Below are 20,195 nucleotides of genomic sequence, written 5' to 3' on the forward strand. Positions count from 1 at the left end.
GCTATAATGCTAAGTTGCAGTAACACAAACTAACCAGGTGCCTTGTGTGCAAAGTTGAATTGATCTCAATAAAGGGGTTATTTTTTCCAACTCCATTGGAAGAAAGTTCTTCGTGTTGGGCTTCTAGAGGAGGTGGCAACACAAGACTGTAGGCAAAATGGAGAGTGAGCTCCCAGTAACATGAGCACTGAGTCTAACTCAGTCTACAGGCTAGAATTTTCATTTAGTGACAGCTGAAAGACAACATGGTTAGCTCATTTGGAGTATGGCCCATAATCTTGGCTGCCATCACTTCTTCCTGGAACATCTTTCCTTAGAATAAAGGGATAAGGGAATTAAACATTTGAGGAGGAGAATCATTGCCTACTGCTAATTTTACTTGCCATTCATCATTAATGAAAATGTGTGCATATTTTACTTTTACACAGGAAGAAATCCTTGAAAGTAATTTGCAGTCCCTTGCTACAGATGTTGCTCCTGTGTATAAAAAACTTGCTCCTGATGCTTTTCGAAACCAGGTGGGTCTTAAAGTCAGAAATCAATATGGGATGAGAATCTGCTTTTAATCTATTTCAATTGGTATATTTGAATAAAATTCTTATTAATATGTGTGAGTTGGGAAAAAAATCTCCAAGTTGGACTTCCTTTTTAAGATATTATATATTATTTTAAGATATCCTATTTAATATATTCTATTGTTCCCAGATTCTTTTTGCCTTCTGGCATCATTGGAATTGTCTCCAGCTCAATTCTAATACCCAATCAATATCAGTCACTATGATACCTAAATTGAAATGAAAATAACTTTTCTAAGAACTAATTTTTTACCTATGTCCAGTAAGGTTATTTTTGAAAACCCTCACTTTCTGTCTTAGAGTCAATACTGTGTGTTGGTTGTAAGGCAGAAGAATGGCAAGGGTGAGGTAATGGGGGTCAAGTGACTTGTCAAATGGTCACAAAGCTAGGAAATGTGTCAGGCTAGGTTTGAGTTCAGGACCTCTTGACTCTAAGCCTGGGTCTCAATACACCGAGTCACCCAGATGCACCCCCAACAGTGTTGTTTGGCATTTGGTAATAAATTATTTTATCTAACAAATCTGTTTTTGTATTTTCTACTATTTTTACAGGTCAGAGTAGAGAGGGATTAAGAAAACATTTATAGAGAGAAGGAAAATTTAAATAAAATTAAAGAATAAGAAAAACAACAAAGAATGAAAAATGTATACTTGCATTGTGAGAGACAATGAAGATGAAAGTAAGAAGCTTAAAGAGCATCATTAAAGAGAGCCTCAAAAGATGAAAGCAGGAAGAAAATAATTTTGCTAATGTAGGTTCTTTACATAAAAATAGTCTAAGGCAAACAAAAAATGGAAACAGACTAAGGAAGAGCAAGGCAAAACCATATTTAGAAGGAAAAAAAGGTGAACTTAAGGAAGACAAAAAATTTAAAAAAGCAAAGGAAATAGTAAGTTAAATGCTTTTATTTCATGGTAAATATTATTGTCCTTTGATTTTAAATGCAATTACTTTAAACCACTTTGATCCTGTCTCATGAACCTTTCTGTCAACGATGGGCACATTTTCAAATGTGTGCAAAGTATAGGTAACATTTGAATATTCCATTATATTATTGTTCTTCTTCCTGTACCACAAGAATAACTGACATTTCACATAAAGCATCATAAGAATCATGTCAAGCATGTCCCATAACTTTTAACGCCATTGAATAGAATATCAAATTAAAACTTACAAATGAAACCACTTGTGCATCAGGGCTCAGAACTCCCAAGTGCTGGAGGTGGCTTCACAACCAAATTCAACATCTTCCTGAGAGGTTCCTCCAGGGGCAGAACATGAGCTCAGTCCAGTGTTGAGCCCTTGTCATTATCCCCATGTGAGTCTTCAGCTGTGATTTTCCTTAGAATATCTCTTCCAAAATGTTAACTACTTGTCATTATTTCCTCTAGCACACAGATAGTAAATGTACATCATGTTGTTTGTTCGTTCATTGATTTTAGGCAAAAAATTTTGAGTTTTTTCCTTAGTAATGTAAAGGTTAAAATAAGGGTTTTGACAAACTAAGACATCAGCTTTTAATAATTTAAGTTTTAATGAGAATGTAGTAGAGTTGTAAATTAATATTATCCCCTTAAGCCAGAGAAAAGGAAACTTCTAGAAGCTTTTAACAATTTACAATTTAGTTTAATTAAAATAGAGATCATAAAAGAATATAGCAAAGCAGGGAAATATAGGAAAAAGGTACAGAAAATATTTCCTAATTACCAGAGTAGTTATCTATATCTATAACTTCCTATAATTACTATCCAAAACTGCCTATATTTATTATAAATATATGTTATATTTATTATAAAACTGCCTATATTTAAAAATATAGTTATATTTAGCTATAACTATATTTACCTATACTGCTATTAACAACTACCCCACAAAGTTCCAACTCAGTCCAGCCCAATCAAAACCAACCCAATCAGTATTTAATCCAACCCCAATTAGGTCTGACCCTCCACCTTCCAAAAGTTCAAGGAAAGGAAAAAACCCTAACAGCCCAAACCAAAAACCCAAAAGGCCAAAAAAACTCTAAAGGCTAAAGCCAAGAGCCCTCTCCGTAAGCTCAGACTGGCCTTTATATTTCAGCAACTAAACACCAACCACCAACTAATCACCAACCCAGAAAGATCAACACCCCTAACAGCCAACTTCCTAAAACTGCCAGCCCTAACTGTCAGCAACTGATAAACTGTAAAGGCCAACAACTAACACCCCCCCCCCCCCCCGGCCAAATGTCAGCAACTGACAGCCCAACCAACTCACGCTGGCCTCTTTTATAAGCTTTTTCTACCTCACTTCCTATCTCTATGGGTCTTCCTTCCTGTCCCCGGTTTCTGTATCCTATCACTGGGCTCACTAATCCCTACACATCCCTATGGTAAGAGGACCACTAGGTCCCCTGTTAAAATTTAAAAAGGAATAAAGAATCCCTTTTTACAGTAAAGGCAAGGGAATTCAGAATTATTCTACCAGGAAAACAAAAGTTTCTCAATACCACTTCCAGATCATTCTATTGACTTTATTTTCCAGGTAGAAAATGAACATCTTGGCCCAGATTGCCGTCTTGGTCGTAAGGATGGACGTCCTTTCTCTGGGGTTACTGCCTGTATAGACTTCTGTGCTCATGCCCACAAAGACACACATAACATGAATAATGGAAGTACTGTGGTATGTCTCAAATTTTCACTTTTTTTTTCTTCTTTCCCCCTTTTTAATTCTTTTTATTTCTCATTTCTATCATATGGTCCCTTAAGTATGTCTTGAGGAATGTCTTCAGTACACCTCTAGTTCCATGCAGATGTTATCTTCCCTGGTAGTTGATTACAGTCATTGCTATCATCCACTAGTATTCTTTGGAGCCTTTTTAGGTACCTGAACTAGGTCCAAGACATGCATCCCTTACCCTAAAAGTCAAATCCATAATGGCTGCCCTAATGGTAACCTTTGGGAAGGGAATCATTTTTGGTGTTCAAGTCTAGGAATTACAGATAAATTCATGTGCACTGTTAGTTGTTAGTATAGAGAGTACTTTCCACCCTGAAGTTCATAACTTGCTTTAAACCAAAATGTAAGTAAAGTGCCTGGTTAGTGAATCTAATTGTGTTGCTTTGGCTGATATACCATGGCATTTCCTCTGTCTGGAAATCATTTAGAGGGAGGTTTTCCAATAGTGTCCAAAATCTTAAACTCTGCCTTTTTTTCCCCTTTGAAAACCTTTCTTTTTTTTTTACATTTGAATGGTAAAATAATTGTGATCACCATAAAAGTGTTTTGTTGTATATGACATTCTTCTTGGCTTTTCAACATAGTTCACTGGAAATTGGATGGACCACAAATTTATGAATGTGGATCTTGGAACTAAAGACCCCATTGGCAAAGGCCAGTCAAACACCAGGAATCATTTAGTTGAACTTGAATTCATATGAACTGCTTTGTGCAGAACATTTTAAAGACATTGGAATAAAAATGTCTGGAAGCTTTGATGTCATTATGCACAGGCTTATGTCAGGGCTCTCTACATTTGTTCTTAATGGTAGACATGTATGTGTGTGTCTATGTGTGTATGCAGGCAGCCATGGATAAGTGTGTGCGTGTATGTATATAGCTTTGTAAACAGACAAAATGAAATGCTTATTGCCTTTAAAAAGAGCTCAAGATGGACCCAGAAGAAGCCAGACAGAAAACTTAATGAAAGTCAGGCAGAGGATTGTAAAGAAACGGAGCAAATTCTACCTGTTTTTTCTTCTCTTTTTTGCTAACTTTTCCTGACAGTTATAGAGAAATAAGTGCGTCTGCTGTGGGCCAGTTTATTTGGAGATGAAGAGGTGTGATATGTAGAGATTGTTTTTCAACGTTGTATTGAAGCCTTTTATTTTTACATCCCAATCATTTTCTTATATGCCCCCTCCCTTGTTTTCCTCTCACTCCACCCCAGTCTGTCCAGTGAGCCTTAACCTTATAATACAAAGAAAGAAGGGACAGGAACAGAAAAGAATAAGCATTTATTAAGCATCTACTTTGTGCCAAATCATCCCGACTCCAGGCCCAGTGTTCTATCCATTGTACCACCGAGCTTCCGCGAACAGATACATTTTCTCATCTCTTCTGAGAGGCCAAAATTGGCCGCTGCAATTACATGATTTTCAATTTTGTTTTATTTTTCTTTATTCTTCTATTCATTTACCCTGTTGTATTAATGCATGTTATTTTCCTGGTTCCTGCTTATTTCATTCTGAGTCAATTCATATGCCCCTTCCTATTTTTCTCTTTATTCTTCATATTCATAATTGCATACAGACATCACCTAATCAGTGAGAAACCACTTTTTTCTTAGTTTTTTGCTACCACAACTAGGTGCTATTTGGATTCTCTCGAATTTAAGGGACCTTTTTCTTTCTACTTATATTTCACAATGAACTGTTACAATAGGAAACCCAACTAATAATGATTTTTTAAGTCTTTTTTGGAAATTCGAAGGTATTTTATTTTCCCAATTACATATAAAAATAACTTTCAACATACATTTTCCAAAATTATAAGATCTAAACCATCTCCCTCCTTCCCCCTCCCCCCCTCCCACTTGGAGATTTGCTCGGGGCTATATGTGTATTATCATTTAAGCACACTTCCATATTGTAAGAACACACTCCTACAAATCCCAAACCCCAAAATCAAACTGTAAATACACTGATGTGAATGATAGTCTGCAGTCTGCTTTGATCTGCATCCCTCCCACTCTCACAGTTCTTTCTCTGGAGATAGGCGGCATTCTTTGTCAGAAGTCCTTCAGAATTGCCCCCAGATCCTTGCATTGCTGGGAGTTACCAAGTCTTTCACAGATAATCATCATCCAGTTTTACTGTTACTATGTACAATGTTCTTCCAGATCTGCTTATTTCACTCTGCATCACATCATGTAGATCTTTCCAGCTGTTTCTGAATCATCCTATTTTTCATTTTTTATAGCACAATAGTATTTCATCCAGGGTAGCTGGGTGGCTCAGTGGATTGAGAGCCAGGACTACAGATGGGAGGTCCTGGGTTCAAATCTGGCATTAAACACTTCCTATCTGTGCAATCCTGGGCAAGTTACTTAACCGCCATTGTTAGCCCTTACCACTCTTAAAAAAAAAAATAGTATTCCATCACCAGCAGATAGCACAATTTGTTCAGCCATTGCCTAATTGATAGACATTCCTTCAATTTCAAATTCTTTGCTAACGGAAAAAAAGAGCTACATTCAATATTTTTGTACAAGTAGTTCCTTTCCCATTTTTATTATCTCTTTAGGATGCAGACTCAGTAGTAGTATTACAGAATCAATATTACCTTCTATCTTAGAATTAGTTTCAAGAAAGAAGAATGATAAGGGCTTGGCAATTGGGGTTAAGTGACTTACCCAGGATCACCCAGGTAGGAAGGTTCTGAGGTCAGATTTGAACCCAGAACCTCCTGTCTCCTGGCTGGGCTTTTTTTCCACTGATCCACCTAGTTGCTTCTAATAATGTTTTGAAAACTTTTTGCAAGGCATTAAATCTTTCTATTGAGAGATGCATAACCTAAGTAATTTTATGCTTTCCAAGTGATATTTCACATTAAAATACAATGGATAACAATTATTTACTTATGTATGGATGACTCGCTGTATAATAGAGCCAAAACCAAAAAGAAACCTCCCTAGAAAATCAACCTGGACCTAGGGTGGAGATCTAGCAGTTAGGACAAACCAATACCATCCTTCTTTTAGTCATGTTACAGCCTTAGTAATAGTGGTAATTGTTTCCAGTTGACAAGTGGCTCTGGCTGCCAAGGCTGCAGACCTTGATCCAGCCACGTTGCCACTGGAATTGATCTCCCTTTACCTTTTTTCCTTGAAAATAACAAAAAGTACCACAATTGGAACCTCCCTCCCCTTCCAAACTTGACTGTCTATGGCTCTGATGTTTCCCCTAGTGTTTCATGTTCCAGACCAAAAATTAGCATGGTTCCTAGACATGATCTAGCCATGGAATCATAATATCAAAGACCTAGACCTGGATGAGCCCTCCAGGAATGCTTTATCTAGACTCTTCATTTTGCAGCAGAGGAAATAGAGGCTCAGGGAGATTAAGTGACTTGTTTTGGTTCTCACACTTAGTAAGCCTCAAAGGTAGGGCTCAATCTCAGGTCTTAAGACTGTGTTTCTTCAGACAGTGCTCTTCCCACTGTATCTTGCAACCTCCGTCCTCATTTCGTAGAAAAAGTAATTGACGTCCAGAGGGCTTAAGTATATCGACAGGATTTGAACCCAGTTCTTCTGACTCCAAATCCAGCACTCATGTGATTTTAGATTTAGAGCTAGAAGGTACCATGAAGTAATTTTTAAGACTTTGCTCTCCTTCAACTCACACTCCAATTAATCTGTTGCTAAGTAACAATAGTTCTGCACCATTGGTTAAAATCCATCCCGTGTCCTATATTCCCACTGCCAATCCTCTAATAAAACATATTTCACCTACCTGAAATTTGCAGTAGTCCCTTAACAGATCCTCCCACCCTCGGTGAACTTATCCTAGTTGTTACAAGGCTATTTGCCAAGGTCAGTGCAATATTTTAAGGGCTTCTCCAAGGAAAATTGTTGAGTGTTTTTGGAGCATCATGATCTATGTAGAGGTTGCTGTCCAAACTGATGGACTTCTTCAGGAATGTGCTTTATATTCAGGGTTCTCATGCCCAACCCTCATCTCACCACATCTGTTTTCACTGATGACAGGCATGACATGATATTTGGCACAATTTGTTTTAATAGGCAGTAAGGGAGATGAAAAGATTTAAAAGAGGGAGTATATTCCTCCAATTGGTGCTTTTTTACCATTTAATATATTTATATTATTGAAACAGGAAAAGTCTTAACACCAAACTGACCAAATAAGAAGACTTTCTGTGATTCTTTTGAGTTGATCAGTTCTCATTCTTAATGTTTCAGGAAAAGTCAGCATAATACCTTGTGATCTCTCACTTAGGCTAGGGAGGACTTTGGACTCTCAAATTCCAAGCACATTCTGAGATGCTCTATGTACAGCATCAGAGGTTTCACCCAAAAGTTTATGCACAAAACCTAGACCAGTTCTTCTTATGCTGCTACTCAACTCATTTTTAATCATTTTGTTCTGTTGCTGGAAACTCAAAAAAGTCTTAATTTATGTAGTCCAACAGATCTCAAATGTTCTGCTCTTAGGACCTTTTTTACAGTCTTAAAATTTATCAAGGACCCCTAAGAGCTTTTGTTTATGTGTTTTATATCAATCAGTTTCTATCTCATTAGAAGTTTAAATATCTTAGTATTATTGTAAAAATATTATAAATCTCATGGACCTCTGAAAGGATCTTGGCAACTCCCAGGGGTCCCCATACCACATTTTGAGAACTGTTCATCTAGTCTTTGCAGACAAAGGAAATCAGTATATTCCTAAAGATTTCACAAATCTCAAGAGTTTTAGAGTTCTAAAGGATCACTTTGGCCATCTTGCTGATTCTATACCTGAAAATGGATTCCTTCTACAACAATCATGACATGAGATCATCCAATCTTTGATTAAAGACATACATGCACACACATACCCCAGTGGAAGGTTAGAGCATTCAGCCTTTAACAAATTATTATTATTTATTTTTAGTATTCTTTTCATTTTAAAGTTTGAGTTCCAAATTCTCTCCCTCTCTCCTATCCCTTTCCTACCCACTAAGAAGACAACAAAAATTATGTCAATTATATATGTGAAATTATGCAAAACATATTTCCATAATAGCCATATCACACAAAAAGCAGGTATATTAATTAATGATTGGTTGATTGATTATACTTCTATTTGCACTCAGTGCTCACCAGTCTTTCTGGAGGGACGTAGTGTTTTTTCATCATGAGTCCTTTGGAATTGTCTTAAATCATTGTATTCATCATAGTCAAGTCTTTCACTGTTGAACATTGCTGCTACTGTACACAATAATCTTCTAGTTCTTCTTTGCATCAGTTCATACACATCTTGCCATATTTTTTCTGAAACCATCTCCTCCAAATTCTCCTAGAAATAGTTAGGACTAGTTCGCAACTACACCTATTTGTTAGTGTACCTGTGTTCCTTTTATCTCCCTAGCATTTGTCATTTCTCATAGGTCTTAGGTAGGATCTCAGAGTTATCTGAATTTGCATGTTTCTAAACAATAGTGATTTATAGCAGGGTTTTTTTTTCACATAACTATAGACAGATTTGATTTTTTTCTTCTTAATACTTCCTATTCATATCCTTTTACCCATTTATCAGTTAGGAATGACTCTTATTTTAAAATTTTAACTCAGTTCCCCACATATATGAGAAATGAAGTCTTTACCAGAGAAACCTCCTATGAAATGTTTTATATTCATTATATTTTTAGAAAAATGAAGTTTCCCTTATTATCTCTTTTAATTAGGTCTATTTTTGCTTTTTATTTGTCTGAGGTCATGAAAGCTAACCTTTATTTTTATTATTATTTCAGCTGAAGCATAGTAGATTCTGCTCCAGTCCCTTGTTTTAACTATGTGTATCTTTCTGTTTCTAGTCTGTCTCGTAAATAACATATTGTTGAATTCTGGTTTCTTATCCCTTCTGCTATCTGTTTCTGTTTTATGGGTGAGCTAATTTCATTTAGTTATGACTACTAATTGTGTATTTCCTTTCATCCTATTTTCTTCTGTTTCTCTTCTGTCTCTGTCTCTCTCCTGACCCTTCTTCCAAAGTCTGTTTTGGTTCTGACCACTACTTCCCTTATTCCACTATCCCTTTTATCATCTCCCCTCCTTTTCTTCCTGTATCCCTATTGGATGAGAAAGATTTCTATATGCAGTTGAGTATGTACACATAGTCTTCCCTCTTTGAACCAATTCTGATGAGAGTGAGGTTCAAACATTGTGTCCCACTATAAAAGCTCTTCCTTTTATGCCTCTTTTATATAAGATAAAAATTCCCCCTACTATCTCTCACTTCCCCTTTTGCTGAGAGCATCCCTCTTTCTCACCCCTATCACAAATAAAAGGGGGTCTCACCAGAGTAATAATCATTTATTAATAAAATTAGAGTAAGAGATAGCAGTATCAGCCCAAATAGAACAAGTTCATCTTTTGACTAACCAAAGCCCTGTCCCCATCGCAGTGTCGCAGCTCACCATAGATCAAACTCAGAAGTCAAAAGAGAGCTCTAGCACACTCCCCACCTGGGATTAAAAGTCTCTCCCAGTCCAATCACTTTAATATGTCATGCCAGTGTGGTGACATTTTGCTGACTCGTCCCACTTTGTTTGGGATGCTCACAGTACATTCATTCATTCTATCATGTCACCCACCTTAATTTCTGACTCTCAAGTCAGGGGGCTCCAGGGCTTAGACTCTTTAATATCCTCTCACTTCCTTCACACACTCTCTTCATTTTTTTGAGATCATCCTAATATAATCATATCTTCTGTTTATGTAGTTCTAACTGCCCTAAATATAATGAAAAGCTTTTTTGTAGTTTCATGTATCATCTTCCCACATAGGAATGTAAATAGTTTTACTGTATTTAGACTCTTATAATTATTCTTTCATGTTTACTTTTTTTATGCTTCTTTTAGTGTCATATTTTCTATTCAGCTCTGGTCTTTTCATAAGAAATGCTTCGAATTCCTCTATGTCATTAAATACCCCCCCCCCCAAACAATTATGCTCAGTTTTGTTGAGTAGGTTATTCTTGGTTCTAATCCTAGCTCCTTTGCTTTTCAGAATATCATATTCTGAGCATTCTACTCCTTTAACATGGAAATTCATAAATTTTGTATGATCCTGATCCACAATATGAATGGTTTCTTTCTGACTACTTATAATATTCTCCTTCTTGTGAGAGGTCTGGAATATGACTGTATTATTCCTCCGAGTTTTCATTTGGGAATCTCTTTTAGGAGGTCATTGATTAATTCTTTTATTTTCTATTTTACCTTCTGGATTTAAGATATTGGGGCAATTTTCCATTATAATTTCTTGAACTTTGTTGTTTAGACACTTCTTAGAAATCATGGTTTCAAGGTAGTCCTAATACTGTATATCAGTTCCAAGGCAGAAGAGTGGTAAGGGATAGGCAATGGGGATTGTGATTAGCCCAGGATGTCACACAGCTAGGACATGTCTGACTTCAGATTTGAACCTAGTACCTCCCTTCTCTAGGCCTGGCCCTCAATCCACTGAGCTACCCAGTTGTCCCAGTTCAATAATTCTTAAATTATCTCTCCTGAAACTTTTTTCTAGGTCAGTTGCTTTTCTATTTTGACATTTTACATTTTCTTCTATTTTAAAATTCTCTTTTACTTGTTCTTGGATGTCTCATTAGCTTTTACTTATCCAATTCTAATTTTTAAGGAATTATTTTCTTTAGTGAGCTTTTATTTCTTTTTCTATATAGTTAACTCTGATTTTTAAGAAGTCCCTTCCTTGCATAAATTTTTGCATCTCTTTTACCATTAGACCAGTTCAGTTTTTTAAGGTGTCATTTTCATTTTCTGTGTCTCTTTAATTCTTTCAGGAATTCTTGTTGGACTTCAGTCCAGTTAGCATTTTGCAGTGTTGTTTTCTTCTGAGTTTGTGTCGGTCTTCTTTGCCACTTTAGTGTCTTTGTATGGTCACGTTTCTTCTTGCGTTGTTTGTTCATTTTCCAATTTCTTGATGTTAAGATTTATGTTAAAATTGGGCCCTGGTCACCTGGGGGTGGGGAGGCATTGACTTTTTCATATTTTCAGAACTGGTTCAGGACATCACTTTTTCGGGGCTTCAAAGGTAGTGTGATCTAGAGAGAGGCATGTCAGTGCTCTCTCTGCCTTGGAAATGAAATTAGAGCCCCATATAACCAAGTATAAGCATTCCTCTCTGCCCTGGAACTGTAATCCAGAATTGTCAGCCAATGTTAATTTCACTGAGTGCCAGCAAAGGGTCCTCTGTCATCTCTTTCCTTCCATTGTCTGAACCCCATTACTGTCTCTGTGCTGAGAGCTCCTGAGGCTGTTGCTGCTGTTCTTTGGGCCATCACCAAATCACCTTGGTTCACAAATCTCTCCTGCTGACCTCCCGAAGGTGATTAGACTGTAAAAATGTCTCACTGCCTTTTCATTGCCTGTGCCACTCCAAAATTTTGTCTGAGGAATTATTTTAAAGTTGTTTGGAGGGGAATGTTAGAATTTAGCTGGGTTGCTGCCTCTACTTCTTAGTCTTGATTCTAACTACCCCATTCAGCTTTTGAATAATTCTAATTGTTAGGATGTTTAATCAAGCTTCATTTTGCATTTTTTTTTTCACCTTATACTCATGGCTCCTGTTTCTGCTCTCTGTGACCAAGCAGTACAGCCATTAAAAGAGGTCCTGTCCTGCCACCTTTGCCCCTTCTCCAGGATGAACTTTTCTAGGGCCTGCATCTATGTCTTAGGTGACTGACCTACAAGGTACAATTGGGTTACTCACCTCTGGATCCTCTTCAGCTCATCAGTGCTCTTCCTAAAATATGGCACCTAGAGCTAAATACCTCATTCCAGATGTGTCTGACCAAGGGCAGAGCAGCACAATAATCATTTCCTCATTCCTTGGGGCTGTGCCTCTCCTAATGTTGGCCAGGCTTGAATCAGTTTTCCTGGCTACTGATCATCTCTCCAGAGCTTTGAGCTTGCGAGTTCTAAAGACTATAGTCAATTTACCTGTGCTTATTATCACTCCATTGCAGCAAAGCCCTTCAAATTTACCAGTGCCCTAGTTGCTGCCACACACACTTCCAAAAATAAGACAGCCATCACCTAATTATGTGTTCCTTTAAAGACAAAACCCAACCGTCCTCAGGTTCAGGAAGGTGACAATCCTACTCTGAAGATACAGAGTGTGATGTCAGAATGGCCCTTTCAGATTTGGAATTGCTAAACTAGGTTTCTCTCTAAGAAAGCAATTTCTCAGTTTCTCTGCTGAAGATAGAAAGCTCAACATTCTTTTTTTTCTGCTCTCTTCTAGTGACTTATTTAAAATCTTAGTGTGATAGGTGGGTGAAGTGTGTGAGATTGTGATAAATTTTTATGATGAAGAAAATACTTGTGGCTCTTTGTCTGGGCCTGTACTTTCCCCGCCTTCATTACCTTCCCGAGGTACTGCCTGTGTGGCAACCCCATTAGCTGCAGATACACAAACTGTCTGTAATTGATATTCTTAGAAGGTTGACTGTGCATACCAAAGGATTCATTTGTGTATGGTCACACAGTCAATATGTGACAGAGAGAATTTGAACCCAAGGCTCTCTCTGTTCCTCACTGGCCCTCTATTCACTAAACTGAGCTTCCTCTCGAGGAAAATACTCAAGCAAAAATATAATCAAGTCCCATTGGGAGCAGGGTAGAGAAAAAGGTCAAGAAGCCACTGGAGATGGGAATTTCAAGCCTCTATTTTGAAATAGTTCCAGATTGGAAAGCAATTATTGGCAAAGGGCCAGCAGTGACCGGAGGGCTTGTCAGGCTTCCAGTTGTGGGTGAAAGGCATTTAGTGAGGCCTGGAGTGGAATCAGGAAGGGAAGCGGAGGATTCATGTAGGAACTTGGAAGGATTACTTGATTGGTGTTAATATATTTTCTTTGAAAATCATTCTCTAAGATAAGATAAAATGTTTTAGCTAAATAGTTAGTTTGGCATAAATACTATAGTTGCGAAATATGTGGCTCTATCAACTGTGCCAGAACAATAATTTAATTACCATCTTTTCCTCTGCTTCTGATACCCCAAAATAACCAGCAGAGTTCCACTGCTTTACAGCCAAACATAGTCATTTAAGGATTCCTTGGCATTTTTCAGCCCTGACTCTTCCCATTAATGTTGGCTGGAGCTGGTGTTTGAGACAACCTTTTGAGCCAAATCCAATACATTCTCTTTTAGCTCAGCTTCCTACTCTAGGAAAAAACCATTTCCCCCTTGTTTCTTCAGGAACATTGGAAGAAAAGTCATAGCAAAATAGCTAAAGCCCTGCCTCCTGCCCAAGAAGCATTTCTCTAGGGCCTTCCTTCTGAGATTATCTCCAGTTTCATCTATAGAAAACCTGTTTATACAATTACTTGCAGGCAGTCTCCTCTTCAAGAGCAACCTTGTTGTTGTTTGTTGTTTGTTTTTCTTTGTATTCCAAGCATGATACTTAGTGCCTGTTGACTTATTGAGGGCAGGAATTTTTTTCTCTCTCTTTGTAATCCCATTATTTGGTACACTTCCTCACTTGGTAGTTGCTCAGTAAATATTTGTTGAGTTTTGGACTAGTACAGCAATTCCATAGAAAACCAGTGTTTAGAAACAGGAAAAGGATCTCAACTATCCCAAGTTGATTGACTGTTTGAGGATGTGAGCCATGATTTCAGAACCTGTAGGGAGAAAAGCCAGGGTCCTACAGGTAAATGCCAGTAACTCGGAAGCCCTCAACTTTGCTGCCTCTGTGATTCTTTCTGCAGGTTTGTACACTGACAAAAGAAGATAACCGCTCAGTAGGTGTCGTTCCCAAAGATGAGCAGCTCCACGTGCTGCCACTGTATAAAATTTCCCAAACAGATGAGTTTGGCACAAAAGAGGGATTAGAGGCCAAGATCAAAACTGGGGCCATCCAGGTGCTCACTGCTTTCCCCAGAGAGGTGAGGATGTTAGCTGAGCCAGTGAAAGCCACTAAGAAAAAGAAGGTGGACATCAGGAGGGTACAAACTGAGAAGCCTGGACAGGTGCCAAAGAAACATCCGCCTCCAGTAAAGCTCAAAAATGGACCTTTGGAAGCGCCCAACAGGGCCCCCCAACCTTTAGGTAAGTAACACTCAACTTACTTGGTCATTCTTCCAGCACCAGGTAGGTGGAGACAGCAGCTTATGAAAAGATTGTGTCTCCCCTCACAACAATAGAGTGCTCTGCACACAGAAGTGCTTAATCAGTGTTTTCTCCTTAGAACTCAAGCCTCTGGTTTGAATTGGAGTTATCTTTTGCATTTGACTTTTTTCTTTCATCTTCCTTTAAAAAATGTTATTCTCCTACGCCTGATGGAGGAAAGACCCAATAAGCAGAGTCAGAAGGCTTAGCTTAGAATCATGGGTCTGAGCCTGAATGTAAAAGTCACTTCCCTGGTGCTTATGAGGAAAGGGCTTTACAAACCTTGCTAGCATTTTTAGCTAGCAGTTATTTTTATTGATTATTGTCAAATGAGACTCTGGGTCATTATTGAAGAATCAATAGCATGTTTGTACTATTTTAAGTTTTATAGGTCTACCAACAAAACCCTGTGCATGCACTCTCATCTGATTTTTACAACCATCCTACCAGGTAGCTAGCAGCATAGGTATTGTTATTCCCATTTCATGGAAAAGGAAATCTGATCTTCAGAAAAAGTGAAATGACGTAGCCATGGTTCCACTGCTAAGTCAGTGTCTGAGGAGGGGTTTAAACTCAGTTCTTTCACACTCAAAGTCCAGGAGTCAATAAATACCATTAGTCCATGACAATTAAGAGGAGGAAATTGTCTCTAATAGGTTCATGGTATTAGCTCTTGATGTTCAACCACCTTGAAACAGTGGAAAATAAGCCACTTGAACTCCCTTCTTAAATAGAGGCTTGGAAGAAGTAGCCTTCCCTGTAAAGAAGGACCCCAGGTGCAAAAGAGGGGGCACAGGGCCTGTCATCATCTCATAATGTTTCTGTTTAATAATCTCATTCTCATTTTTATTTTTTTTTCAATTCCATATAGAGACAAATTTTAACAATTGTTTTCTGACATTTTGTGATCCAAATTCTGTTCCTTCCTTTCTCCTTTTCCCTTCTCTGAGATTGTAAATAACCTGTTCTAGGTTATACCAGTGCTGTCATGCACTACATATTTCCATATTCCTCATGCTGTGAAGGAAGTCACATATCATATATGTGTAAGAAAAAACTTATGAAGGAAATGAGATGAAAAATGGTTCACTTTGATCTGCATTCAGACTCCAACTGTTCCTTCTCTGGCTTCAGATAACAATTTTCATCCTGTGTTCCTTGGGGTTATCTTAGATCTTTGCATTGCTGATAACAGTTTAGTCCTTCACAGGTGCCAGTATTTCGGGTATACAATGTTCTCCTGGGTCACCCCAGTTTTAACCATCTCCTGGTCACATATTAGTTAGCTGAGTGTGAGAATGCTCCCTACGTCACAGATGGGGGTGTGGGAGCTCCTGGCAAGCCCTGGTCATTGGCTCCTGCCATCAGGATAGGATGACAATCAGAGGAGCTTTCTCTTTGACTCTTGGGGTTTCCAGATATTAGTGTATATGTGACACTTTTCAATGTTTCTTCCATACTTTGACCAAAAGGTTTTCCCTTTAAAGTTGGTCAAGTATGCTTTGTTTTCCCAAACTTATAATTTTTTTTTACTTCGGGATTTTCATTTCTCTTCCTTTGAAATGTATATCATATTCATAGTAATTCTCTTTACTTAATTAATGGAGCATTTATGAATTACCTAATGTGTACAAAGCACTAGAGAGATCAAAATGAGTAAACTCTATCTTGGCAGAGCTCAGGGTTAAGTGGGGGAGATCAGATGTGTCTCTACATACTCTAATCACCTCCTATAACTTTGATAAGAGGAGCCCAATAGTGCTCTGGAAGATTTAAGGAGGGAGAGCTCACTTTGGCTTTCTCCTCCAGTCCTAAGTCCCTAAGACTTGGCCATTTTTACTGTTTTTATTTTTACTCTTCAATGAGAGAGGACACAAGTTTGATTTTGTATCTGAGCTTCAACTTCCTACCTTTCTTGAGGAGGATGTGGGCCTGGGCCAATCATTCCATTTACAGTAATCACTTAAGAGAGAAGAAACCTCATCAGTTTTTGTTATTCATGTGGTCAGTTGTGCTGATATGCTGATATTCTGGATATGGAAGCATAGTTGAAAGCCTTTGTCCTGCTCTACTCTCTTCCCTTTGTTTCTGTCCCATCATGCTCTTCCCTGGTTTCTAGCTTTCTTTAGTGTTGTTTGTCTTTACACTTTAAGTTATAGTTATTTATCCTCTTCATTTTTTGCCATTTCTCTTTTGTTCAAGGGAAGGGAGTCGATCTTTTCAATGTAAAAAGAAAAAGTTTTGTGCTTTTAGCTTCTGTTATTTCCATTATATTTCTGTCAGGGTCTCAAAGTAGGGTTCTAGGTCAGAAGATAGAAGACAAACTGGAAACAAGTATTTATTAAGTGCCTACCATGTGCCCACTATTGTGTTAAGAGCTTTACAATCATTATCTCAGTTGATCCCAATAGTAATCCAGGAGTTGGGGAGGTGGGAGGGAGGGTTGATTCCATTATCTCCATTTTACAGTTGAGAAAATTAAGGCAGGCTAAGTGACTTGCCCAGCTTCCCACAGCTATTAATTGTCTGAGAACAGTTTTGAACTCAGCACTTCCTAATTCCAGGCCTAACCATCCATCCCTGTGCCAAGTAAACACAAGAGTGATTTCCCAAGATTCTAAGTCTTCTACTTACCAATTCAAAATCCATGATATCATCCATGTGGCTACCCCTTTCATTATTGTAAGTCACTTAACCTTTGTTTGCCTTGATTTCTTCCTCTATAAAATGAGGGTGATAATAATAGCATCTACCTTGCAGGCTGGTTGCAAGGATGAGGTGATGTAGGCAAAGTGCTTTGGAAACCTTGAAATGTGATATAAGTGCCAGCTATTATTATTATTATTATTAATATTCTTCATTATTAAGATCAAAGCTCCTCTCTACCTTCCTTGGTTAAGTCTTTATGGATTGAAGAAGCTTTAAAAAAGTACATTATTTGATGGCTCTTTTTCCTATTGAACAGACCTTTTCAACAGTGTGGATTAGAAGTAAAGGTCCTTGGGGGCAGCTAGATGGCTCAGTGGATTGAGAACCAGGCCTTAGAGATGGGAGATCCTGGCTTTAAATCTGGCCTCAGACACCTCCTAACTGTGTGACCCTGGGCAATTCACTTGACCCCTATTGACTAGCCCTTACCACACTTCTGCCTTAGAACCAATACACAGTATTGATTCTGAGAGAGAGAGAGAGAGAGAGAGAGAGAGAGAGAGAGAGAGAGAGAGAGAGAGAGAGAGAGAGAAGTCAGAGAGAGAGGGAGGAGAAAGAAAGAAAGAAAGAAAGAAGGAAGGAAGGAAAGAAAGAAAGAAAGAAAGAAAGAAAGAAAGAAAGAAAGAAAGAAAGAAAGAAAGAAAGAAAGAAAGAAAGAAAGAAAGAAAGAAAGAAAGAAAGAAAGAAAGAAAGAAAGAAAGAAAGAAAGAAAGAAAGAAAGAAAGAAAGAAAGAAAGAAAGAAAGAAAAAAGGAAAGGAAAGGAAAGGAACAGAAAAAGTAGATAGATCCCCTGATTGCAGGTTCAGCTTTCTGTCAAAAATACCATGCAACTTCCTGTTCTCATCAAGTATTATTTTGGCTAATGTAAATGATTGTGGGAATTATATTGAACAAGGTAGAGTGGGTAGCAAACAAATCTTGGAACCAAGAAGCCTTAGGTTCAAGTCCCCCCCTTTGACACATATTAGTCATGTGATCCTTGGCAAGTCACTTTATCCCTGAGCACTCTAAGCTGCTCTCTCTGCTTACCACAAAAGTGCCCAGTTGCATCAGTGATGAATGTTTCCTGATCCTGGAAAGTTCCCTACATCAGTGAAATACCAGATCCTCTCCCTACTGTATGGCAATAAAATGTGGAATGTATTTTTAAAAGATGCTTCAAAAGAAGTTTTTTAAAAATCAGACTTAGAGCTTAAAAGAAAGGAAATTCACTTAAGTGGAACATTTCTTTGACAATCCTGTATAAATTAGCTACTGTTGTTCTGATATGGAATAATGGTGTTTGGAATATTGTTCTGATATGGAATAATGGAACCATTACTCTCTGGAATCAAATGCCCTGAGAGTGAAAGAATTCAATTACAAACCCAGGCCCCTGGTGAGCCTCCTGAAGGCTTTTTCCTTGCCTAACCAACTTCTCCACAAAGTAGGATTTTTTAAAAAATGAATGAATGGAAAAAAGCTTTAAATGATGGATATTTAGCTTTATATAATTTTCCATATGAAATTGTTATTATGGTTATTATTTTATCCTAGTGAATAAAGGGTTTAAAAGGAAGTACTTTTATTTCCTATAATTTTCAGAATATTTCTTCAATTAAATTATTCTTTATTGCCAATTTTCTCATTTTCTTTAAGTCTATTCAACCATCCCTTTCTCAAAAATGTAGCTTTACCATGACTAGAATCAATCCCTTTGTCTATGTGTTTACTTGCTTTAATTTAAGCTTGCACTTATTCTATAAGAGTCTATTCTATTCTATTCTATAGGATTCTGATTTAAGAATAGAATCACTGAACATGAGACCTGGAAATCATTAGAATTAGAAATCATCTAATCCCAGTCCCCCATTCCAATCCCACCCCAGCCCACATACTTCAGTTTACGAGTGAGAAACATGAGACCCAGAGTGGGGAATATGGTCGCATAGATGGTTAGGGATAGAAGCAAAGCCAGATTCTCTAGTGCTGTGTGTTGAGATCTTTTCTATTTTACTAAACTGGACTTTCAAAATATGGTCAATTGGACTTCCTTTAAATTTTGGAAAGATGAAAACAATTATTACCATGTACTTCCTTAAGGCAATTCCATGCCAGCTATGCATTTAACAAAGCAATAACTATCTGTGAGATTGGGTCAGCAGTTTGAGGTATGTTTCTCTACTCCTGATTTACACAATGATATGAACAATGTGGTATTCATGGTATGGTGGATAGACTGCCGGACTCAGAGTCAGTGAGGTTTGAATTCAAATCCTACCTTTGACTCTCCTAAATTTATTAGTCTCTAGATGTCTCTGTTCCTTAGGACTTCCCCCAGACCTCACTCAGAGACCTTCAAAATGGAAGTGCTGCTTAGAAAGAAAAATAGCAGATATTACAAAGCAGCATGACAGAAAAGACCTCAGGGCTTGAACCTCAGCTCTGTCCTTTTCTTCCCTGTGTGGCCACAGGCAGTCACTGCTACTCCCCAGGCTTCCACTAGCTATTACCTTTAAACGGGGTCATTTAAAATTTTTTAATAGATTGTACAGATCTCTTGTTATCTCATCACCTAGATGTCTCCTTTGTATTCTCACCTTCCCAGAGAGCCATCTCCCTTATGACTGTTTTTTTAAGAAGAAAAAGAGAAAAAATAGTTCAGCAAAACCAACCAAACCAATTCTGGGGTCCGGGTTTTTTTTTTTTAACTTTGAATTCTAAATTATCTCTCCCCATCCTACTCATCATTCCCTCCCATTTTTCTATCCTCCCTCAGATGGTAAACAATCTTACATAGATTTTACATGTATAGTCATGTAAAACATTTTTCCATATTAGTCATTTTTGTGGAAGAGAATTTGAAGCAAAATAAGGAAAAGAAGATGAAAGTTCTACATTCAGACTCCATCAGTTCTTTCTCTGGAAGCAGATTGTATTTTTCATCATAAGTCTCTGGGATTGTCTAAAATTACACTGTTGCTGAGAATAACTAAGTCACTGATGTTTGTTCATCAAAAAATATTTCTCACGCTATGTA

The 20,195-nt window shown here is 37.7% G+C and overlaps 1 protein-coding gene across 1 annotated transcript in view; it reads left to right on the plus strand.

Annotated features, from left to right (window-relative positions):
* The window catches only part of TET1 (tet methylcytosine dioxygenase 1), a 183,968-nt gene that overhangs the window by 152,028 nt on the left and 11,745 nt on the right, over positions 1–20,195 (plus strand). The window contains exons 9-11 of the mRNA XM_001368924.4: positions 429–518; positions 3,100–3,237; positions 14,067–14,406. Coding sequence (XP_001368961.3) covers positions 429–518; positions 3,100–3,237; positions 14,067–14,406 — 568 coding nt within the window. The remainder of the gene's footprint in view (positions 1–428; positions 519–3,099; positions 3,238–14,066; positions 14,407–20,195) is intronic.

This window comes from Monodelphis domestica, chromosome 1 (assembly GCF_027887165.1).
Source record: "Monodelphis domestica isolate mMonDom1 chromosome 1, mMonDom1.pri, whole genome shotgun sequence".
NCBI classification, from domain to species: domain Eukaryota; kingdom Metazoa; phylum Chordata; class Mammalia; order Didelphimorphia; family Didelphidae; genus Monodelphis; species Monodelphis domestica.